General features: G+C 48.6%; 1 protein-coding gene across 1 annotated transcript in view; it reads left to right on the top strand.

Annotated features, from left to right (window-relative positions):
• Positions 1-690: 690 nt before the first annotated feature.
• The window catches only part of SIM1 (SIM bHLH transcription factor 1), a 43,670-nt gene continuing 18,899 nt past the window's right edge, over positions 691-25,461 (top strand). The window contains exons 1-8 of the mRNA XM_032185323.1: positions 691-865; positions 9,123-9,205; positions 10,234-10,323; positions 10,407-10,515; positions 10,634-10,719; positions 11,700-11,899; positions 12,006-12,112; positions 12,997-13,144. Of these exons, the coding sequence (XP_032041214.1) occupies positions 691-865; positions 9,123-9,205; positions 10,234-10,323; positions 10,407-10,515; positions 10,634-10,719; positions 11,700-11,899; positions 12,006-12,112; positions 12,997-13,144 (998 nt within the window). The remainder of the gene's footprint in view (positions 866-9,122; positions 9,206-10,233; positions 10,324-10,406; positions 10,516-10,633; positions 10,720-11,699; positions 11,900-12,005; positions 12,113-12,996; positions 13,145-25,461) is intronic.

Genomic DNA, 25,461 nt, shown 5'->3' with positions numbered 1-25,461 from the left:
GCGCTAGACGTGAAAACAGACTTTTTTTTTTTTTTTTTTTCTCCTTTTCTTTCTTTCTTTCTCTCCCCTCTGGTGGGAGAAGGTGCTACACCCGCCGGCGGCTGGCTGTCGGTTGTGCTTTCCGGAGGCTGCGGCGCCGGGTAAGGGCGCGCTCACCCCAGCACCGCCGTGGGCTCCGCAGAGGCTCCCAGGACGGTGCCCAGCGCCCGCGGAGGCAGCCCCCGGCCGCGCATCTCGGCCTCGGACCGGCGGCGGATCACGGGGAGAAACGGGATTATTATGACCCTCTTCCGAGGAGCTATGCTGTCCGCGACGAGTAGGAGAAAAGGCCAGAAATACCTCATTTGGTTGCTGCGTGGTGCCGCAAGCTTTTAGCTTTTTTTTTTTTTTTTTTTTTTTTTTTTTTCCTCCTGCAGTTGCTTGGAGTCTCTGAGCTGCATTGGATAAATGCCTTTCCCTTCCGATTGACTCTGCTTTTCAGAGAATAATTGTTCTTTTTTTTTTAAGAACACCTCTCTGGTCTTCGATACTTGTTTTCATTTTTACGCGAACGATTTCTCAGAGCGATGGCCGCGCTCGCGATCCCTGCCTGATGCTTCGGAGAGATGAATTGCAGCTGAAAGTTTCCCCTCCACCTTTGGATGAATCTCTGGAGCTTAAATTGTAGAAAGGAAGGGGGAAAAAAACACGATGAAAGAGAAGTCCAAAAATGCTGCCCGGACTAGGCGGGAGAAAGAAAACAGTGAATTTTATGAACTGGCTAAATTACTGCCCTTGCCCTCAGCTATCACCTCTCAGCTGGACAAAGCATCCATAATCAGGCTCACCACCAGCTATTTAAAAATGAGGGTGGTTTTTCCAGAAGGTAGGTGGGAATGCCTAATTCGCCTCTATTTCCACTCCGATCCAGGTGTCGCTTGCTTTTAAGTAAACTGCATCGGGTCGTGTGCTCGGAGGCAGGGTGCTCTCCGCTGCCACTTTTCTCTGTCGTGAGTACTTTCGCTTCAGTTCATGTGACAGGTTTGGTCGGGGACTTAACGGGGCTTTTGTCAACACCTCGAGGCACCGAGCTCTGCTGCGTGTGCTACTAAAGCAAACAGGAGTTTCTTTTCCCCGCCTGTGGATGGGTATCCCCCGCGCAGCAGTGCATGGGAAAAGGGGACGATTCACCCCTATTTATAGCTATACCGTGGGGGGAGTTAATATATGGGTAAATATTTACATAAGTCTATGCAAAGTCCTAAAGCCTTAGCTCAAGTCCCGAGCAAGGTACGCCTTACAGGTACGGCACATGCACACGGCCGTGCTCGCACACAACCCAAACAAATAAGCCAAGCACACCGGGTCGCATCGTGGCCAGTCCGAGGACCTCGGAAACTCGTAGCAGAAGTTTTGTTCTCGGCCGTAACCCCCTCACAGTGCAAACAGAGGGGCCGAGTCCGGGCCTGGGCGCTGGGACAGCAGCAGCGAACCGAGCCCCAAGAGCCCCAGCCTGTGGGACAGGGTGGGGGGGACAAAGCCGCCCCCTCGGGGCGTCCGGGAGGCTGCTGGGGACAGCAAACGGCGCAGGAAAGCTAGCTGGGTTCTGCCCCTGTTCTCTGTCTGCAGTTTGTGTGAAGTGTAGGAAAAAAAGAGTGGGGAAATGTTTGGCAAACCTTTTATTTGGGTTGGGGTATCGTCTGCTGGAGAGACAAAGCAGTGAGAGGTTTGGTTCGGTTTGTTTTGTTTTCTTTCCCTTCTGGTAACAAAATTCTCCACATCTGTCGTTGAAAAGCGTGGGTACATGAGAAACGCGGAAATATGGGCTCTGCCTTTTCCGTCGGGTCTGTGTGTCAGTCGGTCTGTCTGTCGGTTTGTGTTGTGCAAATCCAGAGTGGGTACACGACCTGCCTTGGGTTTGATTTGTTTGTTTGGCTGGGGTTTTATCCCGACGAAGTCGGTGAACTAGTGGTCTTCGTTGTACTTTTTAGAGGTTAATATTCAGTCGGGGCTTTTGGGGGGGGAGGTACCCCCACCGCTACGTGTGAACCCTCAGAGCCGGAGTCCGTAGCAGTCGTTTCCAACAGAGTGCATCTCGCAGTAATTTCTTTAAGCAGTGTTCCGCATCTCCGAGTAACTTAGACCCAGAGAAGGGGGTAAATGAAAGCCGTAACACCCAAAAGCTTAAAATAAAAAAATTAAAACCTTCATCAAAACACGTTGCTATTCTATGTGATCTGCCTCCCTGAAGATCATTACGCGGGGCAGCCCTCTGCCTAAAAGCAGCCCGAGTTGTCCTTTATACTGTCAACGCATACTTTATAAAAATAAAGCCATTGCATACTCGGCTGCCCACGCTGTTCCTAAAAGGATTATTAGCACTGATTTGTCAGCTCCTGCAGTCTCAGTGGGCTACCTTTCTGCGTGATTTCGAGCAGGTCTCGTCAATTACTGGCGCCTATGTAGCGGGCTGTTTGATCAGAAGAAGCATATGGTGTTGCTTGTAGGCTGGGAGTAATCACGGCAAGAGGAGAATAGCCGAGCCCCGTCCCTCGGTGGCAGCGCAGGATGCTTCAATGCCCTGGGGAACCGTGTGGCGAAGTGCGCCGGGGCCGGGGCCGCTGCCGGCCGCAGCAGATGCTAATTTGAGCCAAGAGACGGAGGAGGAGGAGGCTCGGCCGGGTTTTGGAGGCAGCGAAGCCTCCGGAGCCCGATTAAAGGGAAGCTGCGCGTTAAAAACGACGGCGGCAGGCGGGCACCCAGGGGCTCGTCCCGCCGGGGCTCCGCGGAGGTGCGGAGCGGGGTGCGCGGCCGGCCCCTGTCCGTCCGTGTGTCCGTCCGTGGTGGGACAGGGGCCGGGAGGGGTGGGGTGGTTCCCCAGCACCTTTCTCAGGAAAGGAGGAGAGGTGGAGGCAGCCAGGAAAACCACCCACCCGCAGCAGAAACCTTGCAGGAAGAGGGAGGCCGGGGCTGGAAGCGGGGAGGACGAAGCAGGAGGGGGGTCTCTGGCTCGGTTTTCCCTGGGGAGAAAAACGCTGCAGGCGCTGGGACAGACCCCGGGGGCCGGCCGAAGGCCTGGAGGCCGGCAGCAGGAGGCTGAGGAGCGCGGTGTGCCTCCCCTTCCAGCCACCCTCCCAGGGAGGCCGGGTGTACCCCAAGTCCAGCAGGACAGATGCCTCTCACCGGGGCGCACAGGCGGGGCTGGGCACCGGGGAAAGGAGCGCTGCGAAGGCTCCCCCGGCAGATGCCGGGAGCATCTTGGAAAGAGGAGATTTGTGATGCCATGGCCACCGCCAGCTTTCCGCCCCGCTGCCGGGAAGCAGGGCACGACCCCGGGGCCCTGAGCAGCTTTGGTGCGAGGATGCGGAGTTAGGAGGTGCGCGGGGCCAGGGGCTGCGCTCCCCCTCGCCGAGCCGCCAGGTGAAGGAGAAAAGCGCGCAGGGGCTCAGGTAGCTGCCGTCGTTTTGGTGCTAAAACTCGTTAAAAGAGGAGGGAGCCGGCGAGACACGGAGTGGTTCAGGATTATCAGTTAGCTTTGGGAAGGCTGGAGGTCTGCTGGATCGCTGAGAACCATAGGGAAGGAAGAGTTTTGTTTTGTTTTGTTTTAAAGAGTACTTTCTAATAAATTCGGTCGTGAGTTAACGGTCATAAAAAACAAACAAACAAAAACTAAATTTAACATTAAACAGCTAAGGTATCTAACGAACTAACGTAGCCTCAAAAACTGATGGAAAGTGATCCGGGGGATAATAATTTTCTCTCAGATAAGATGCGGTCGCTCTGACTAGTAGGCTAATTCTTTACTAGATCCAAAAGTAAAAACAGGAAAAAAAAAAGTGGCGCAATACACATGCATAGATTTTTAAATTCAGGAATATTTTCATGGTCCCATTCCCCTCACACGAACAGGCAGGGAAAAGGACCTTTTGCCATTTCTGTCCTATCGGACACAGATCGTTTCCGCGCAGAGCGGCGTTTTGATTTTCCAGACAAAAGCAGGGGCTGCGTTTACATAAACTTTCGCCGACTCGTGATGGTTAACATTTCAATATCGAAACCCTCAATCTTGTTTTATTTTAAAGGGGGAAGAGACGAGCAAGAAAAAAAATAATCCGTTTCCCACGTGGATAGGTGATTTAATGCTGTTTTTCCTACTGCTAAGGGAAATGATTGAGCATTAGGTTTCAGTGTTTATTTTCTTACAGAAGTTTTTCTCATTTAAGCTGCAGTTTACACTCCCTGCTGCTTTCCCGCGTTTAATTCCAGTTTTGATGTGAACTTAAAAAGTGAAGTGCAGAACTAAACTCCTACCATGATAGTTGGAAAAAAAAAAAAGAGCAGATTTATGAGTGGATAAAACCATATTTTCTTTAGAAACATCCTATCCCTTCTTAGAAACATGCGGCCGTTGTAGAATCGAAGGATTTTCTCAGCTTGTGTATAAATAGTGGGAGTTTGCAAGTGGAAACCCTTTTTCCCCCATTTTTTGTTTTTATTTTTTTCGGAATAGAGAATACACAAACTTTTATCTTCCGTAGAGCCGAGCAAATATTTGGCGCTAGAAAATTTCCTTTTTTTTTTTTTTTTTTTCCTTTTTTTTTTTTTTTTTTTTTACCAGCTTGGGCACGGCCCCGTTTGTTTGCATTTCAGAGCGCGGTTCCATTACCTTGCGTGTGCCAAAGCGCTGCTCTTTCTTGCTGGAGCAGCGAATCCGCCCCGGCATTATTTTCCAGTGCCGTTTTCTTAATCGTGTTGTTTGTTTAGTCAACAGGGCTTTTCCTCCCTCTTATTATTATTTTTATAAAGAAAGCGGGATGCTAACTTATCTCCGCTTCAAATGAACACACATGATTTACCGAGATAATAAATCTTCGCAGAACCTTGCTAATGGCATCCGCAGGCAGTTGGAAACGAGCAGCATTTTTTCTCTCTTTTTTTTAAACGTCGCTTATTCCGCGGCATCTGAACCCTCCGACGGCGACCCGCTCCTTCACGGAAGCCTCATTTGGCCGAGATTTCGAGTTATCATTAACCACCGCCTGCTAAATTAGCTGAGAAATCAGCCCCGCCGGGTGCCGGGCTAGGCGATAGGCGATGGCACCGCGCCGCGCTGGTAGCGGGCTGCTTAATTAAACGCTTAATCCAATCAGCCTAATTCCCCCACACCGCACCCCGCTGCCTTTTTGCGCTGGGGGCCGGGGGCTCCTGGCCTCCATCCCCGCTGCCTCCCTTTGGGGTCGGGGGGAGCCCAGCGCCCTGCGGCCGGGCCGCGCCGTCGGCCCCGCTCCGGGACCGCTCTGCGGAGCCCCCCGGTGTCCCCCGAGCCTCGGCCCCGGCGGGGAGCCGCGGAAAGGGGCTCCGGGGCGAAGGATCCCCCGGATCCTTCCCGCTGCCGGGGGCTGCTGCTCTCTTCTGGCTGCCCCCCGCCCCGGCATGACCCTCCTCTTTCTCTCCCCCACCCCCCCTTCGCTATCGGCAGACAAAGGAAGGGGTCGAGGCTGGTCCTGCGCTGCAGATGCTGGGAGAGGGACCGGTAACCCCGGGCCACGGAGCCTCCCGGGCCTCCCGCAGCCTCAACTTTTCCTCCGCCTGTGCCTTGGCCAAATCAGCAGCGGCGGAGGAGCCTCTCCCCGCTCGCTCGGGACAGAGGGGCGTCTTGCGACAGTCCCGCCGCTGGGTAGGGACGATACCACCCAGAGCCTTCATTGGCTGCCGCCTCTGAGGCTCGGAGCAGCCCAGCGGCGAGGGGAGGACGCTGCCTCCGCAGCGCGGAGCCGCGACCGCGGCCGTGGGAGCCGCCGTGGGTGGCGCTGGGCAGGGGGTGCGCGGCCGGGAGGAGAGTGGTGTCAGCGAGCTGAGCTCCAGCCTGGCTGAAACACCTCGGGGGTTTTGTGTTGCTTTGCTTTTAGCCCCCCCTCCCCTCCTTTTTTTTTTTTTTTTTTTTTTCCAGTTTCTTTCTTTTTCTTTTTCCTTCTGACGGTGAACACCTCGTGTCCCAAATTGTTTATCTTCTTAGGGGAAAAAAATAAATAAAAAAATCCTCGAGTGGAGGAGGCTGTTAGGTAGGAGCCTCTAATCTATATTTTGTCAAGAGTATAAAGCTCGTTCCGAAAGGAAAGCTCGATCCATTTATTTTTGCTGCTTGCAATAACACAGCTGGATGATGCCTTGAGCTTTACGCTAGACGGTCGCTCATCAGTCATTCGCCAAGAACTGGCCTAAATGGTGCCTGTGGGATTAGGTCAATTTTAGTGGATCTACTTCGCCTCATTTGGTTACTAATTGGTTTCTTGTTTTATAAATCGAAATCTCATTTTCAGGAAATTACAAAGCCCATGCAGCCAGTCCATTGAGGTAATCCGTGGGTCGGGGGTATTTAAATGGAAATGGTTCCACAATGCATCAGGCATTAAGCAACAGTAAAACTTCGCCTCTGTTTCCAAATGAAATGTGAGCTCGCTAGCTCCTTAGATCCATAATAGATACATCCCTTCTAAGGCTACTTATGTAAATATGATAAACCAGACCCTGGTGGGGGAGGGGACGGAGGGGAAAGCAATTTTTATCTGCTAAGGTTAATGTGGCATATCTTGGAAATCTTCCAAAATAGATTATGTTTTGCTTTGTCTTCGGCCACTTTAGCTGGGAAAATCCTTTGCCTAAAAACGATTTAGTTATCCTTTCCCTTACAAAGCTGCTTGTTCCTATTCCAAACCTATTATTCTGTTGGCTCTCCAAATTACAAGAGAATCTTTAGATCTTGTTTCCAGCGTAATCCTGAAGCAAAAGGGAGAGCTGATTTCCTTGTTTTGTTTTAAATAGACATTCAAAGGATTTGCGGAATTTTCTGCGGTAGGTCAAGTGCGAGATATCACAGTTTGCCCCCTCGGTAAAAGGAAATTGGATGTTAAAGCGAATACGGGGAAAAAATAATAAAAGAGGAATATCAATGGAGAGGTTTTCTAGCGTAATCTTTAAAAACAGTATTTAAAGGGCATCGGGAGAGCCCGTAGGTTTGGGAGAGCTGGGCTTGGCAGTGAAGAGCAACAGTCTCCGGCTTGAAAGTGCTGAAACATTTGGGAAATACAAAGAAGCGTCTCATGTGTTAGGATTTCCAAAAGCCGGTTCAGGTAGACGAGCGAAAACGTTTAATTATAAAACATTAACAGCCGCGGCCGAACAGCGTGAGCTTTCCACCCGAAGTATAAAGAAGAGCTCAGTGCTCCGTGAAGAACCGCGTTCCCGAAAGAAGTTAACCTGTAATGTCGATGAGCTGTTCATTAACCCGCAAAGGTCGGGTTATTTTCCCTTTTAGAAGAAGAAGAATTAGAGCCGTAAACCTAGATTAATAAGCAACTGAAATCAGACGCGAGGATTTAGCCCCGGATAGGGAAACCTCGCATCCAGATTTCCCTCTGGGTGGGGGGAATCTCGCAAGGGGCGATCCGGCTGCCCATCAGGGAAACCCCGCAGCACTTGGGGGAAAAAAATCACTCGCGTTATTTTATTCATTTTTTTTTTTTTTTTCTCTTTCCCTGGAGCATTTGCCAGCTCCTCGCTGATTTCGAGGCGGGTGGGAAGAGGTGGCCCCGGGGTTCCCGCTGCATCCTCGGCCGGCAGAGCCGCTGGGGAGGAAGGCGCGGCCAGGGGACTTGGGAGGGAACCTGGGAGCCTCGGGACGAAGCCGCCGCGTCCCCGTTAATTGCCGCGGAGGAGTTAATGGAAAGGATCCCGTTCCCCGCTGGCACTTGGCTCTGGGTACGCGCGGACGGGGGCCAGGCCAGAGGGATGCTCCCGGCTTTCTGGGGGCTGGGAAGGCAAGGAGAGGAGGGCTGTCCCTCCGGCAGGAGGTGGCCGAGGAAGGGGAGAGAAGAGGGGAAAGGCGAGCAGGAGAGGGGCGCGCGGCTCGGGCAGGGCGGCCGAGGGCTGATGCCCCGGCTCGGAGGCAAATCGGTAGCGCTGCAAAGAGCCAGCGCCGAGGTGAGGCCGCTCGATACAGAGGGCTGCGTGCTGGCGCCGCCTCGCCCGTTTGCGGGGACACAGCCGGGGAAAGGGGGGGCTGGCCCTGCGGGAGGGGACCCCCGGGTCCTCCGGCAGGGTCAGCGCTTCTTCGCCCTTGCTTCAGGGCGCAAGCGTGGAAAGCTTTAGCCGCCCCGTTTATCAATATTTCAGTGACAACGCCGTTAAAAGGCATTGCCCCTGCGTAGTTTTACTCCGCAGGAGTAATTTCCATTGGGGTTTTACCCCCCCTCACTTCGGGAAAACTCCCGGCGTCTGGAGTAGCGGGCAGGGCCGGGGAGAGGCAGTGCCGGGCTGCTGCGGGACAGAGCGCTCGTTCCGACAACGGAAAGGGGACGGGACGGGGGGCTTGGGGCTTGCTGGGGGAGAGGTCCCCTTCGCCGGACGCCCCCCTCACCTGGGCCGCCTCGCAGGTGCCTCTGGACACAGCCGTGGAGCCCCGCTGCATTTAGTGGAAGGCGCTTTAGTTAGGGTGGGGTGAGTGGGGCTAGCTCTAAGGGAAAGCTCTTGACCAAGGGGCTCGGGCAGAGCTGGGGGAAGGCGCAGTTCCCAAAATGAGCGCCCGCAGCCCCCACGGACGGCACCCAGGGTCCCAGCCCGGCCCGGCCGGCTCTACCAAGCCGCTCATCCCCCACTCTGTCGCGCCCCGTTAACCGCATCCTTCTCTCGGCATCAAAGGCTTTCCCCAGCACACACCCTGCTTGCGTTTTAAATGGCTCTCGGGGCTGCCCAGGACCCCTTCGGCGATGGGAGAAGAGAAGCGTTCACCCTGCGGCTCAGGGAGCCGGCTGCCAGCAGCCAAAGGCTGCCCCGAATGAGCCGTTTTGTCTGGCACGCTGCTTCCCTTGGGTCTTATGAACGAACCTCACCGTTAACTCAAAATAGGTGTTTTTCTCTCGTGGGAACTACGTCTTGAGCAACATCCACAAAAATCCACAAAAGTGGCTTTTTTTGTGCAAGGCAATCATGCCTACTTTTTTTTTTTTTTTTTTTTTTTAAGATTGTATGCAAGTATGTTTTAAAGCGAAATCAAGTAAAAAATAAAGAAAATTTCCTCTCCAGCAGGCCAACAGGACCCAGTTTTTAATCTCCTCACGTTACTTTTTTGTGTCTCAAATAAACAGGACTCGGGGAAGCCTGGGGCCATTCCAGCCGAACCAGCCCGCTGGATAATGTTGGACGGGAGCTGGGATCCCATCTTTTGCAGGTACTGGTCTGGAAACGGCAGCCATGTGGTATTAATGATTAAAGAAATCATTGCCTCTTCTGAGCTTTTAATTGCCATCTTGACTAATTTTTAACTGTTCACGTGTTTCATTAAAAAAAAAAGAAAAAAAAAAAAAGTGCCTCTGAAAATACGAACAGCCGAGGCTGAATGGGTGAACGTGGGTGTTTCGGGGACGTGGTTTGGTCCCCCTGGATCATTTGGCTCGGGTCTGCCCTGCACAGGGTCCTCAGCGGGGGCTTAACAGCGCACATTTTTTTCCCCAAATTAGCAGCAAGGTGACAAATCCCGGCAATGTGCGGAGCTTGAGGGTGATGCGGGGGCAGGGGCAGGTTGGAGGAGGCTGGGCTGGGCAGGAGGCTCTGCACAGAAATGAGCACCAGCGCAGCTCAGGTAGGACACTTTTGGAAACTCGCTGCTGTCTGAGGGATGCAGGAGTGTTAGCAGTTAGCGTAACCGCGCATTTTTGCTGGGATTGAGTGGTCTTTGACGCGTCCTTAATAGAACGGGTCTGTTCTGCTCCCGGCTCACCCAGAAGCCTCGTCTACGTCTGCCGAAATGTGCCTGACAAATCCTCTTGTCCCGTACGGACCTTAATAGCGCCGGCGAGGGTTTTAGATGCTCCTTGCTCGTTTAAAGTCTCTTTAAGAAATAGTCAAGGGATAAAATCCCCCGTGGCGTTTGAAATGGGGTGTCAGCGTTCAGAATATGTCGGGTGGACATATTCACCACCGGGTAGGTGGGAGCCCCGCTTAGATGACAGGTGGGCTGTACCCCAGGACTTTGGAGGGATTCCTGTCTGGGGCTTGCCCGTCTCTTTCCAACTCTTTCGAATAATCACAGCCTGAACAGGAATGCGAGTTTTCTAGAATAAACCCGGAGGACGGGTACTTCATGTGTCTGTCTCTCTGTCTTCATCCCTCCATCCATCCCTCCATCCATCGGCGGATCTCTCTACCTGTTGATCCGCACCCAACTCTGTTCCTCTCCCTCCTGACCCTCTCCTGCAGACGCTGGACGGTTTCATATTCGTCGTGGCTCCGGATGGCAAGATCATGTACATCTCGGAGACCGCCTCGGTGCACCTGGGCTTATCGCAGGTAGGCTGGGGGAGCTGCCACGGGAGGAGCGTGCGGGAAGTGAGCGGTACCAGCCACGAACCCTTCCTCCTCCTCTCTCACAGGTAGAGTTGACCGGCAACAGCATTTACGAGTACATCCACCCGGCAGACCACGACGAGATGACCGCCGTGCTGACGGCCCACCAGCCCTACCACTCTCACTTCGTGCAGGGTAAAGTGCCCTCACCCCACGCATCCCCTCGCCCCCCTCGCCCCTTGTGGCTGCGGACGGGGCCGCGCATCCCTCACTCCCCACGCAGCTCACCGCACCTCTGCCTTCCCCCTCCCAGAATACGAGATCGAGAGGTCGTTTTTCCTGCGGATGAAGTGCGTCCTGGCCAAGAGGAACGCGGGCCTGACCTGCGGGGGCTACAAGGTGGGTGCCCCGGGAGCCACGGCCCGGCTCTGCCCCGGCTGAGGCCCCTGCCCGCGGGGGCTGCCCCAGCCCGGTGCTCTGCCCTGGGGCCCGCACCCAGGATGTCCCTCCGAGGGCCAGGTTAAGGAGCTCCAAGCACAAAACCAAGTGATCGAGTTCCCCGTGTTGATTTTTATTTATTTATTTATTTATTTATTTATTAAATGATCCTTGCACAGCCACCGAGGTTCCCGAGCTGTCCGTGAAGGCTGTGAGGTGACACTGCGCAAAACCCGTGCCTTTATTTATTTCTTTATTGGGTGCCGCTCGTCAGCGCCAGGGGCAGCTCTCCAAGCCGTGGGCTTTGCTCAGGTGTTTCCCACGGCTCTGCTCGGGGCTCCTGCCTGGGGACAGCCCCTGCTCTCCTGTCTTCTCACTGCTTCTGCCCCATCTGCGCAGAGACAGAGAGCCGTGGGTACCCGAAACGCCAGGAGACGTTGGGCCACGGTATCCCGTAGAACATCTGCGAAGATTACTCCAGGGAGAAACACTCTAGTAACAGAAGAGTAAGGTTGGAAGTACGCAGCAGTAATTTGCAAGGATGCCTTTAGGAGACACACCTGAATTTACGTCCAAAGATGCATTCTGGATCGTGCCTGCTCTGTGTAATAGACATATCTTAGGCATGTGATATATGCACACATGTAAGCCCTTTCTCTCACACGCATACACTCTTCATTACAAAGTTGTAACTGGCTTGGCACTTCCGCGTCTTTCCTCTTTAGAAGAATAATAAAAGCATAGTTAGGAGGTGGTCCAAAAACCACTTAAGTCAGTGGAGAAAAAAAAAAAAAAATCTCGTTGACTCGAACGGGCCTTAGATCAGCGCTGAACTTTCGGATGAAAAATTGCCGGGCAGCCAGAGGGGAAGGGCAGGAGCCCCCAGGCAGGGGTGGTTTGCTCCGAGCCTCCCCCGCCTCAGCGGCCGCGTGTCCCCGCAGGTCATTCACTGCAGCGGGTACCTGAAGATCCGCCAGTACAGCCTGGACATGTCCCCCTTCGACGGCTGCTACCAAAACGTTGGCTTGGTTGCCGTGGGCCACTCGCTGCCGCCCAGCGCCGTGACGGAAATCAAGCTTCACAGCAATATGTTCATGTTCCGGGCCAGCCTAGACATGAAGCTCATCTTCTTAGACTCCAGGTAGAGCTGAGGCTACTTCGCAGCTATTCCCCCACCCTTTCTTCTTCTCCCCCGGGCCTTTCCTGTCCTCTCTCCCACTGACGTTTGCTGCTTGTGTCTCCTCCAGGGTAGCCGAGCTAACAGGCTACGAGCCTCAGGACTTGATAGAGAAGACCCTTTACCACCACGTCCACGGCTGTGACACCTTCCACCTGCGATGTGCACATCACTTGCGTAAGGAGATGCTCTCGTTAAGACCCTGCCCCTCACCCCCCGCCTTCTCCCTCTGCAAAAAGGCTTTGGTTGTGTTAGGATTTACCTCCAGGTTGAAACGTGATTCGCTGCAGGGGAGAATAAGCAAAATCTGCAGCAAGTTTTAATGAAACAAGTGTCTAGAGACTGAGCGCAGGGCTGGAGGCAGAAGAGAAACAGAGGGAACCAGCGATGAACTGGGAAGGAGATTTTCCCCTCCTCAGCTCCCAGTTGTAGAACAAGAACTCCCCTGCACAAACCTCAGGCGTTCAATTCACTTCAAATTCCGGTTAGAAAAACAAACAAACAAACAAACAAACAACAAAAAAAAAAACTTTTTTCTTGCTCCAAAGAAGCCATGCCAGCGAAATTCAAATACTTTTATTCCACTTCCATCAAGTCTCACAAATCTTATCTGTGTATCTAATTTTGACTGCAGTAGTGAGCCCGATTCGGAGAGCTGTTCTTTATTCTATTTTGATATCATGATGACATTAATACATGGATAGATGAATAAAAAGGATATTAATTTCCGGTAAGTTGCCTTACCGGGAATGTAAAGAGAAGAGATAAAACCCAAAGCCAGATTTAGAGAATTAAATCTCCACGGCCGTACTTTGGGGAGGGGGCTCACCCCTCCGCTGCCTTTGCCCTACTCCACCGATCTCCCAGCACAGCCCTGGAGAAAGGGAGCCCCTAACCCGGAGGGACCGGCTTCGGGGTCGGGGGTGCCCGGGGGTCTCCACCACCCTTGCCCACGGGGGTTGCCCACCCACACCGCCTCCCCTAACGATGCTAAGCCTTTCCCAGCCCCTCTCCTCGCCTGCGGGCCCCCCTCTGAGGCTCTCCCCGCTTTGTCTCCGCAGTGCTGGTGAAGGGGCAGGTGACCACCAAATACTACCGCTTCCTGGCCAAGCACGGCGGCTGGGTGTGGGTGCAGAGCTACGCCACCATCGTGCACAACAGCCGCTCGTCGCGGCCCCACTGCATCGTCAGCGTCAACTATGTCCTCACGTAAGTGCGCTCCGCGGGGCGCGCACAGATGCGCGGGGGCCGGCGGCGGGCACCTGCCTCTCTCCTCCGCTCTTCGAGCTCCTCCTTACCCCAAAAATCTCCCAAAAGCTGCGTCCTCCCCCCCCCCCCGGGCCGAAGCAGGCTGGCCAGGTCTGCTAGGAAACACATTGAACGCTTTCATCTAGATGAAGGGTTTCCCGTCTGCCCCTTCCTTTCTCTTTCGGGAGGGGAAAAGATTTAGAGGTTTGTCACCCGCATATTTTGCTGCCCCCCTCCCTTTTTTTTTTAAAGTTTAAATGCACCCAGCATTAAATAAAATTTAATGCAGCGTAAAAAAAAAAAAAAAAAAAAAAGATTTCCACGTACGGAGTTATTTATACTCAACAAACAGGACATCTGTTTTTCTTTTCAAAAATCTGGGGTTTGAAGTTCTTAATTTCATCCAGAGTCTCTATCAAAGCTCCGAGATTTCTTTTTTGTTCTTGGAGAGCGATCCTTACAGTGAACCACAAAGAAAGTTGGTGACCAGAAGGGTCAGTTAAACTTTAAAAAAAAAAAAAAAATCGGAGAGAATGCTGAGATGCCGTATATCTCAAAGTATCTCCTTGTATTTTGGGGTTGTGGGGTTGGGCTCTGGCTGTGCTGCTTAAACCGAAGCTCTCAGACCCGGTGAGGGAGGGCACTGATTTGGAGCCTTTATGCTCGCGAATTGACACCTCTCCTCTGGGTGCTGGCGGCAGCACCGATGCTGCATCGCCGCTGCAGCCCCCCTGCGGGGGCAGGACCGGTCAGGCCTCCCCCTCTTCCAAAACCGGGGCCGTGGCAGCGGGACGGCTGAGTGCCTGCACAGGTGCCGATGGGGTCGGTGGCTGAGCTGCGGGCGAGCATCCCCCAGGGAAGCGGCCCCGCACGGTGGCAGTGGCCCCGGTCTCCCGTTCAGGGGCTTCTGGTTTGCCAGCTCTCCGGTAAGCTCCGTTTCCCCGTTCAGTAAATCGCTTTTATTGGCTTTAAAAAAGGATGCGGGGCGTGGAGGAGTAACACCCTGGCATCCTCCCAGCAAGGATGCGGGTTAGCAAAGGCACGGGCACCTTTTCTTCAGCTGTTCCAAACACTTGCATGCCCGTGCCCCCTGTGCCAGCCCCTCTGGTTTTCTCAGTTAGGGACTTGTTTCAGGTGAGGGGGGAACTGCGGGGAGAGCAGCCGGCGTGTCGTAACGCTGGGGAGCTGGGAACCCAAAGATTCCTAATGTGCCAGGGCCGTTTTTCGCCACCTGTTTTTCTACGAGCACCTGAGATTAGCAGTCACTTCCATTCCCTTTTATGCGGAGAGGGGGAACATAAATCCCGGCCCTCTGCCTCAGATGACCCGAATGGCAATGAAACATCCCAGCGGATCTGCTTGATGGGATCCAGCCCCGCCTGCCCCCCCGCTTGCCGGGGTGACCGGCAGGGCACCAGCTCCGCAGTTTGTGGGGCTGTGGTTTGTGGGGCGCGTTGCGAGTGGCCGAGCCCTGCGCCCCCGTGGAAACAGCGCGGATCCTCCTCCCCAAACCGAACTCCCGTGTTTTCGCTGGTGGCAGCGTCTTTGTGTTTTCCCGAATGTACACGGGCCTTAAAGCCAAGGCTGTATTTAGCCCTGCGTCCAGCCAGCCTGCGTAGGTGGGCTGCCTTTGCCCTCCCAAGGCTTCCCTCGGAGGACGAGGCGACGGCGCGGCGCGACTTCGGTGCGCGGCCGCGGGAGGCTCCGCCTGTGCCCCTCGGGTGCGGGGGGCAAAGGGCAGCCGGTAAGCGTGGAGAGGCCCTCACCGGGTCACCAGCTGCTGCAACCGGGCTGTAGGGACACCCCGGCGGCGTCGAAACCGCGTTTTGGTCGTGCAGCTCCTCGGGGTCGCATCCAGCCCGGTCGCGCCTCCAGCAGGGCGCTGCAGAAGGGGGCGCGTCCCGCTTGCTTCTGCGGCCAGGGGATGCACCTGGCTTCCCCACCGCTTTTGTGCTGTTATTTTTAGCCGGGGCCAGTGGAAAATAAGGGAGAAAAATAGGCCCTGCCGTGCCCAGGGGATGCCGGCAGCGTGGAAGTGAGAGCTCTGAAATGGGCGACCCGGGGTGGGGAGAGCTAGCGGGCAGGGGATGCTGAAAGCAAACCTAGGCTCGGGTTAATTGGCTTAATGAGCTTTTCGGAGTCAATCAGATGAGACAGGTAGGTGATGAAAATACAGGGGAAAAGGAGAGGTTACGGCGAGCTGGCGTTTCCATCAGATGTGAAGTAGGCTCCCCTGCAGGAAGGCCGAGCAACGGTCCTGTAGCAAAGTTTTAATGCGTTTAATGCACGTTATTCCGATATTAATCCTCCGGCTACTGGCATTTCTGGGGGTCGCCATTGGCTTGTTCCAGTGGGCCAGGACCAGCCGTGCACAGGGCACCCTGGGTGGGGAGTAGCCCCCAGCCTGCTGCGGCTTGCGGCAGGGCACGGGCTTGCCCTTTGCAGGAAAAAATAAAAACGTCCGTGCGAAAAGGGGAGACGACCCTCTGAATACCGTCCCTCGGGTTTGGAAGCCGAGAAAGCGAGGGAGGTGTGAGATAGTGTTTGGAAACAGCGAAGAACGAAGTTTGGGATTGCAGGGTGGAGCCTGAAAGGTAGGATGCTTCTCGCCGGAGGTTCCTTTGAAAACAGGCAATGTCGGTATTTTTCAGCGAACTTGGCTGAAAATAACGACAGGAGTCATAAGCTTTGGCCGTGCAAGTTGTTGAGAGCGCTGAGAAGGTGACTCCCTGGTCCCCTCCTTCCTGCAGGCAATGCCACACGAGCGGTTCGGCTGCTCCCGGCAGAAGGAGCCTTTCCCACTGTTGGGAGGAGCCGGGAAATGCTTTGGAAAGGAGTAGATTCTGGGTGGCACAAGGGCCTTCCAGGTCTGCAGGAGCCGTCTGAGCGCAGGCTGAGCGACAGTGCCTTGCTTTGGATCTGTCTGGCTCCCCTGGGCAATATATGTGAGGAAACCAGAAGGGATGAGAAATGTTTGTACAGAAGGAATTGCCAATCCCTACTAAAAGAAGGGCCATATCCATCTTCCATGAATCCCAAGCTTTGAGAAAGTGAATTCTAATATTGAGAACAAATGTTTTTGATAAGTATATATACCGAACTGAATAGGTACAGTGGCAAGGGCATTTGAGCAACAAGAGGAAAGGTTACTTTTTGTGTAATCAGAGTGTGTCAAAATTAATATAAATGACCTTTAAGGATTTCAGATTTAAAGCACACATATTTGCTCTTCTTTGTATTCTACTTGGCATGTGTGAGTACAGACACAGAATATTTGTTTCTTTTCCTATTTGTTCTGTACACACACTAGCCATATTATTGATTATTAGCTGTGCATGTTTATCACATAAAGGGACTCAAGGATGAGTCAATTAATGGAGAATGCAACTGCTGAAGTTAAGTTTATATTTAGATGGCAAACAACCTTCCTTTAAACAAATGGGTAAAGCAAAGTGCAAATCCTTTGACTTTTCGAGCAAGAACAAATATTATAATAATTTGTCCCCAGAGAAAGCTAAGGAAGCTTTTCTATACACATTTCCTTGTTCTTTAGCATTTAAAAGAATAACAATAGCAGTAACATATAGAGGCAACATGGATTAGGTATTTAATTGTGACTAATCTCTGCTCTGATGATACAAGGATATACAATTTCCAGTTGTCCTCTTCACATAGCTTTGTCTGGCTGGCTGATTAGAAGCACAAATTGAAGCATGCAATGTGTTTGAAAGATTATTTCACAAATAAATGCCATATTGGCAAATGTTTTACTTAATGATGTGGTAAATGCAATTTAGAATAAATTAACCATTAATTGTATCTGCACACTTCATCTTTAAATTATTGCTATTTATAGCTTTGCATACTACCAGATTTAAAATACTTGTGTCAGCAATGTGATAACATTCTGTGTGATGGGTCAGACTGAAAATGCTCTTTGCTGGCATATTAAGCTTGCGTTTGGGGAGGGTTTGTTTCAGGTGGAAATAAAGCTCTTCCCTTATTTTTGGACAATTATAAAGAAAGATTTCTGTAGCTTTTCATACACATCCTCTTTTTGTCTTGTCTCTGGGACATCACCAGAGACAGACCAACCTCTTTCTTTTCCTAGTCAATAGGAGCATCCATACATCGCATTTACATACCTACATTCCCACCTTTCTTACGCATTTCTCTCAGATCAACCTATTTGGACATGCTGCAGAGCCTTCTCCTCTGTCAAAGGTAGATACATGGCTTGTATCTCTCAAGTGGGTGATGGAGTGTGTAGGATAGCAAATAGATGGGAAAGTTATTACTTGCAGAAGTAATTCTGCACGTCCTTACTCATATCATTAGATGAACTACTTGTACAAGTAAGCTTAGCCATCTAACTCTAATACTTGAGATAAAGCATACTGACTTTAACTGCATATTGCATTTTTTTTTCCTTAAGTAATTGTAAACAGCAGAAACAAATCTGACCTGTGGCTTTTCCCTTATATTTCTCTTTATTAATGGGAATTTTGCCACTTCCTTAACAGTGCATAAAACTGGGTCCCACCTCATTTGTTCAATCTACAATGTACTTTTCCTGAGACTGGAAAGCCCTCCATCATTCATGTGATTTGATTAGCAAAGTGAGTATATAATAGAACTGTTTTAATCAGTCAGAATGCTGGAGAAGCACAGGCCTCAAAAAACAAACAAACAAACAAACAAAAAAAACATAAAAGGATTTCTCTTGAACTACTCTATGCAATATTCTGTTTGTTCACCATTAGTTTTTATTACAGGCTTGTCTCCCTGGAACACTGTTTATATATTTCTTGCAAATAGGAGACAGGCTTTTCCAGGTGTCCACAATACGCTTCTGCAGTTCTTCTTTGTTCATGTAGGGGCTTTCTTAGCTACCATTTGTTTAATTCACTCCAAATTTCCATGCTTGTATTTAAACCAGGTGACTGTAATGGCCAAGGCACTAAAACTGTGGGCCTGCATCTACAGTCACTGCTCATAGGAAGAGAGTTTTATTGGCTAGTGTAAGGATTAAAGGACTGTGGCTTGGATCCACAGAAAAATAAAACAAAGCAAAAAGAAAAAACAAAACAAAACAAAAACCAAAACACAGTTATTAGTTTAAATGCATGCATACTGATAGTCTCAGGCAACATGAAATTCAGGATTGCAAATAAGTGTCTGTATTCCAAGAAAGACACGTGACTTCAAATGCTTTCCACTTCATTCTTCTCCCATTCAGTGTGCTGGCTGCTACAGGTCCTTGGAAACTCACTCCTTCCAAACACTGAGTTACAGATCTTGTAAAATGATTGTCTGGGGGCGAGACACGTTCAACAGCAGATTTAGCGGCAATGGCTGAAGCAATTACTATCTCCAGCTGTCTGCCTTAAGTCCACTGATGAAAGTTACAGGGCCCACTGCAGGGACTCTTACTCCTAAAATGCCACAGTTTATGGCTCAAGGTAAACTGCCACAGATTCCACTTTGCACGGAAGCACCAGGCTATATGCTGGAGCACAGCTGTTCCTGTTAGAGAGGTTGTTTGCACTTTATCCTTACTCTACCCCTCAGCACTTTGAATGGCACAAATGAGGCTTGAGAATGCCACTATGGCAGCTGGGTGCTCACATGCCTTTGGGGATCAGCCCCAAAGTAGAGAAGGGGAGACCACAGACCATGGCATTGAGGGCTACGTCCATTATTCTGTGACAGTTCAGAGTGGAAGGCAAGTAAGGCTATTGCAAGGGTGTCTGCTGGTTTTGCCACATGACATTTACATTTTATCTATGAGTTGTATCAGAGGCTAGGCAGAAGAGGCAGGCCAAAGAGCTGAGCTGCTACCAAAGGGTTCTTATTATCACGGGACATGGACTTGTTTTAGTGATGGGATGTGGTAGGTCAGGTTGATGGACTCGATGATCTTGAAGGTCTTTTTTAGCATAGATGATTCTATGATTCTATCATCCTCTTGGTGCTTGGTGCACGACTACATGCCTAACTGGCTCCTGCTCTCTTAAAAGTAGCAGTGTGTTCCTTCAGCAGATTTATAGTTTTACCAGTTCTGCTTCTGTTAGCATGTTTGCTCTGCGCTGCACCCACCACAGTATTACTGTTTCCAATGTTGTTTCTCTGTAATAATCATGAGATGCAACAGGTGTGATAAGTGACTAAGCTGCTTCTGAAGTAAGCTCTTCACTCTACTTTAGGGTGTTCTTGCTAGTTCTTATTCATACACGCACAAACATGGCATTTAGACATGGCCTAAATTAAGTGTTAACAAATAAATCTCCTTTGTCCATTCAACAGTGGCAAGTATCTGTTTAAAATCTAATTCTCCTTCCCTCACCTCTCTTTTGTACTTTACAGTGTGGGCCAGGCTCCAGCACACATGTTCGTACTCAGTAGGTTACTTCAGAGGCAGCCCCCCTCACTTTGATGACACTATTTATGGAGGCAGGCATCGCTCTGTGCGAACAAGGGTACAGAGTCTGACCCTTCTGAAAGCTTGTGACGGCTGCAGTCTGGAGTCAATCCCATGATCTTAAACGCACTTACACAATTTATTCCTCTTGTTGTCTTTTGCTATCATCCACTTAGTGCAATTAAATCACAGAGGTCCTGATCTACTAAAGAACTCAAGCACATGCCTGGCTCTAAAAGTGCTTAGGCATAACTTTCAGTGCATGATTGTATCCTAGTGAATTCAGTTTTGAAATTAAAAAAAACCCTTAGGCGCAAACTTAGAAATAAGAATATTCCAAGGGTTTGCCAAATGGAGATGGCTGGAAGGCCGTGTTTGTTACTGTGTTGAATTGGGGCCTAATAAAGAACAGCCGGAGTTTTTCAGATACAAACCACTGTGTATAAATCTCAGGGGCAGCAATGCTGGAAATAACAGCTATTATCTGCTGAAGTTTCAGTGCAACTATGGAAACTCAAATGCCTGTTTAACTCAAGTTTGGCTATGTCCCCTAGCATTGTGCTGCTACTTTGACATCACCTAGAGAGAAGATCTTTAAAACCAGCCCATACTCAACCTTCTTACAACCATGCCTTTGGTGAGGAAGTGGATATGCAGAGCCTGTCCTGAAGGCAGCCTGGTCACAAGTAGCCTGTGGCTCTCAGTTGTCCCTGTACTATGTTGGCAGCTGGTAGCCCAGGCTATTGCTACAGAAAACTCCAATTTAGGACATGGTTAACTGAAATCCACCCAAGAGCATTGCATGTTGTTTTTCTCTTGCTGTTTCCAAAGACTGTTTTGTACACAGAACAAAATAATAATCTGTAATAACTGTTTCATGAGGCATATATCTGTTCATATAAAGGCTGGATGTGGGGATAAATAGCCTGATAGCCTCCTCCTATTTGCAGCCAAACTGCTGAACAGTGTTGCCCAAAATAATTCTGTTGATCCTAAGCTGTGAGTAGGAAAGTTAGTGTCATCTTCTGAAGGATAACCAGCTTCCCCGTTGCTTTCTAGTCTATGAAAAACAGCAATGGGAGTGGATGTGTAGCATCAGCCCAAAGTAAGCTGCACACCTCTGTGACTACAGCTGAGTCATATAACATGCTTATATGTAATTAGGGCTTCCATTATGGTATTTAGTGAGTTCAAGACAGCTGTCAGAGAGAAGGTGCACAGCATCATTTGCATGTTTGTGATATGCTGGAGTTGCTGTGTATGTGCTACAGAAGTAGTCACCACAAGCACAGTAAATCTCATGTATTCTGATAAACTGGGTCTGTCACACAAACCCAAACCAAAAGTATAGTTAGTCCAGTGGCTGATTATGGTTGGTCCAAGAACAGTTGTAGGTTGGCAGTGGAGATGATATGTATGTATGCTGTGGATACCTGTATAGCAACATAGAGTGGCCTGGTCAGAGACTCTTTCAGGCATCCAGAAACCCTTGATAGATGTGCGTGTGAAACAGTGACAGCAGGTGGGCTAAAGCCAGCTAAGGTCCCTGCCTGTCCTTGTCAAAGCAAGAGGACAAAGGTGGTAGCCAGATGACAGGTTTACATTTCATAAGAAGGTTGCTGATAGATGTTACTGTGTTTTATTAAACAATTTTTATTTACTTATGGTGAAATTTTAGATATACTTAGTAAGTATGTCAGTACCTGTAACCATTCAATCCACCAGAGATTTATTCTTCAGTTTCATAAACTGAACTTTAACATAGGCCTATATTTCTGGAACTGGGTACATTAATGGTGAGTTGTTAGCATTAACACCCATTCAAAAATTCTCTTTTCTGAATTTGATAGAAGGTGTGGGTCAGCAGTAGTTGTGTTATATATGGTAGTTCAACTTACTCTGTTGCCCAGAGGGTCTAGGTGGTCAGACAAGTTATCTCGGATCAATTTCAACATTAATGGACCCCCTCCATAGAATCACAGAATATCCAGAGTTAGAAGGGACCCATAAGGATCACTGAGTTCAACCTCTGGCTCCACACAGGACCCCCTAAAAACCAGACCATGTGTCTGAGAGTGCTGTCCAAACACTTCTTGAACTCCGGCAGGCTCAGTGCCATGACCACTGCCCTGGGGAGTCCCTCTGGGTACAGAACCTTTCCCTAACACCGAGCCTGACCCTCCCCTGTCCCAGCTCCATGTTGTTTCCTCGAGTCCTGTTGTTGTCCCCAGAGAGCAGAGCTCAGTGCTTGCCCCTCCGCTCCCCTTGTGAGGGAGCTGCAGGCCGCCATGAGGCCTCCCCTCAGCCTGCTCTGCTCTGGGCTGAACAAACCAAGGGACCTCAGTTGCTCCTCATACATTTTCCCTACAGACTTTTCAGCAACTTTGTAGCCCTTCTTTGGACTCTAACATTGGTTTAACAAATGTAATAGCACATAGCAAATTTAAAAGCATATAATTCATACATTGAGGAGACTGAATCAGTAATTAGGAGGAAAATAAATAAAATGAAGTAATGTGAGTTACTTTACAGCCTCATGATATAGGCTTTTCTGGCCATTTGTCTCCTGTTTTACTAACATAAACACCTGTTACACATGATATGCCTATCAAAGATGGTTCACCAAGACTGAGTGTGATATGAACAGAGCCCTAAACCTAAGTGAGCAAATAATGTGAAGGGGCTTGCTTTGGCTGCAGGAGAGGTATGGCTGTGCATGGGAAGGAGATGACAGGAAGTGTAATGATGAGATGAGAAAACAGGTAGATTAACATGTAAAAAAAAAAAAAAAAAAAAAGTATATAAAAAAGCAACAAAAAGCCATTCTCCCCAAATGCTAAAAAAAAACATTTACCAGTCCTCAACCTTCTTCCTTTCCTTCCTTTCTCTTCCCTAAATGTCAACCAAAACAAGATTCAGTTAAAAAAACATTTTTTAAGTAGCATACCATGGTTGCTTGCTTTGTGGGCAGAGAATGGCAGATAATGGCCTGGAGGAACAAAGTGCTGTCCCTTGGCCAAAGCTCAGGAATTCTAGACAAGTGAGTTTTAAACATGTTTGTTGAAAAAAATCTTGCTTCTGAAGAAGAAGGTGAAAGGCTTATGATGAGAAAGGACTAATCTGATGACAAAGAAAGTGATCTACTATAGATGGGTCCTCCTCAGCAGATGGGGGTCATGAACCCTCTTGGACTCATGGTGCCTCTGTACCATGGGGCCCAGCTGATCAGAAAAAGGAGGCTAGAATGATGGACAAGTATGTCACGAGGCACACAGATAGAAAATTTGCCAACAAGGAAATAACAGAATGAATAGTAAATCATTTTTTTTTTCAAGCACATTGTTTTTTGTAGATAAACTATTCTCAGATCACAGAAGCCTATCAGAAAGTCTGTCAAATGAGTTATAACCCATCTTCTCAAAGAAAATAAAATTAGAGCAGAAAAACTAACTAATTTTTTGTGTTTGCATTGGGATCTCAGGAATTTTCTCACAACAAAAGCTTTATTTATGGGGAACATAGAGGAGCTGATCAAATCTGAAATATCAATAAATTAATTTTTAAAGCAAACTGTTAAAAGCAATAACAAATTGTCAGGAAAACTCTTCAGCATGTTGTTTTAAAGGAACTGAAGTAGGAAATTTCTGAACTACTGTGGTGTCCAGTGTAACATAAGAACAGCTATACAGGATCAGACACGTACTGATAGTGACCATAGCAAATACTTTGGAAAGAGTTTAAAAATAGGACAAGCATGCAATAATGCTTCTTCAGCACTTTCTTTCAGTCCTTAAGAAGTTCAAAGAACTTCCTAGAAGTGGTATCTTTGAAGGTATTAGGGGTCAAAGTAATGCATTTTTTTTCCACCACATATTTATCTTATTGCTTTGTGAAACCATGTGATTTTTTAGCAAGGAGTAGTTTAAGTAAATGTGATAAGGAAGATCTCCTTTCACTATGAAATTGCTACCTTTCCTATTCTTTAGTAACCCACACATCTTGTATTAGAGGAAAAAATGAACAACTATTTCCTACATACTTTTTCTGTCACTCATAATTTACAATTTTTTTTTTTTTTTTGTTCCCCTTGTCATCTCTTTTTCAGCCTGAGGAGTCTCTTGCTCATAGAAAAGCCATTCCAAGCCCACCATCCTTGCTGTCTCACCCCGACATTGTCAAATGGGGCCATCAGAGTTTACACTATTTTTATGTAATTTTGTACCATCTTTTTAGTCATTGTTACTTGCAAAACATTGAATAGTAAAATTTTCTTTAAAGTTTCTTTTTTTTTTTGTTTGCTTTTGTTTTTGTTTTAACCATTTTCCTAGCCTAGAGCTAGTATGAAGCTCTTATTTCTAAAACAGTACCCAGATTTTAGAGTGAAAACAGTTAACACCCTTAAGTCTTGAGAAGCTCCTTTTGGCATTCCTTATAGCATGCCTTAATGTGCTATGGGAAACTTCAGGACTTGGAAAGCTGTTTTTTAAAATATTTTCTGCAAAAAAATAATCAGCAATCTGTCTCAAATCCTTTTGTCCAAGCCTATCATACAGCTATCTAGGGTACTATTTCTAATAATTTCTGCTCAGTTAGGTACACAATAACAATGGTATTACATGTATTCAATCAAGTATTTTTATTCATGGAATGCATCTCAAATTTATTTTAGCAGTTTAAATAAGTGAGTTTAATGTATATTTAGTCAAGCATTACAGTAGTGAGGGTTTAAGCAGATTAGAAATAAATGAATCCAATTAAAGAACACGTCTGTGAAATTTGATATGTCATAGGCATGAATGAACTGTTTGCACAGCAACTGTAAAGAAATCATTAATGATTAACTATTTAGAAGAGATTTAATCAGGGATAAATGGTATAGAATGTAGTTAAAACATTTGTGTTGAATATATGGAGATTCTGAAATAATAAAAACATGCTTTTCATAAATAGTGGCACAAGTATTGGTCTTGTATATTTTTTTCTTTCTTGTGTGTGGTAGATGTGCAGCCAGGGGCTACAGCTGAGATTTAGCTTACTAACATTAGCTACCATATGCATTGACAGTGCAAGATTGTTCCTTCCAACAGAAAGCTGAAGTTTACTGGGTGAAACAGACAAAGATGCTCCACAAAATTAGTGTTTCCCCATAGGAAAATATTGTTATCCTCAGGAAGATTAAAGTAGGGGTTCTCAGAAGCAATCAGTGCTAGGCTAAATTTGACCCTACTGGAATTAAGAGTCCCTTTGGCTGCCTTGAGACTAAACTCAAAGAGCTGCCAACTGCTTTCAAAAACCCTGTGATATATGATTTGTCCTATGTGACACCAGTGGTCTGTGGTAGAGTTGAGAGTTTAATCCAGATCAACTGGCTAGTAGATCAATGTCTTAAAGGTGTCAGTTATCCAAGATATTTTTTTTTTTAAACACATACAAATATTAAGAAGATTGAGATGGGAAAGTCCACCTGGTACAACAGCAGTCTGTTGCACTGTTGTCAGACTGGCTTTCAGTGAAATGGAAACAATCTTACATGTATATGTAAGAATTTATGTTTGTGTGGCACTAATTCCTAAATGGATCCTGTGTACATGTACATGTGGATGCTCTGAGATGACATTGTTTTTCATGGAATAGCTGAAAAGGAGTTGGAAGAAAAAATATGATCTGAATGTTCAGGTGAATTTAAAGTAGTGGAAAACCACAAATATTTACCAAGAAGTTACCATAATAATTTATTTAAGGCTGACACTTTTGGATGTGAATCATGGAGTTCTGCAAGGTTAAACATGCCTTCAGATAAAATGTTGCACTAAACTCTGTTCTTAACTGTTTTGTGTCTATCCAGAAAAGAAAACAT

Source organism: Aythya fuligula, chromosome 3 (assembly GCF_009819795.1).
Source record: "Aythya fuligula isolate bAytFul2 chromosome 3, bAytFul2.pri, whole genome shotgun sequence".
NCBI lineage: Eukaryota > Metazoa > Chordata > Aves > Anseriformes > Anatidae > Aythya > Aythya fuligula.
This window is presented reverse-complemented; position numbering and strand designations above follow the sequence as displayed.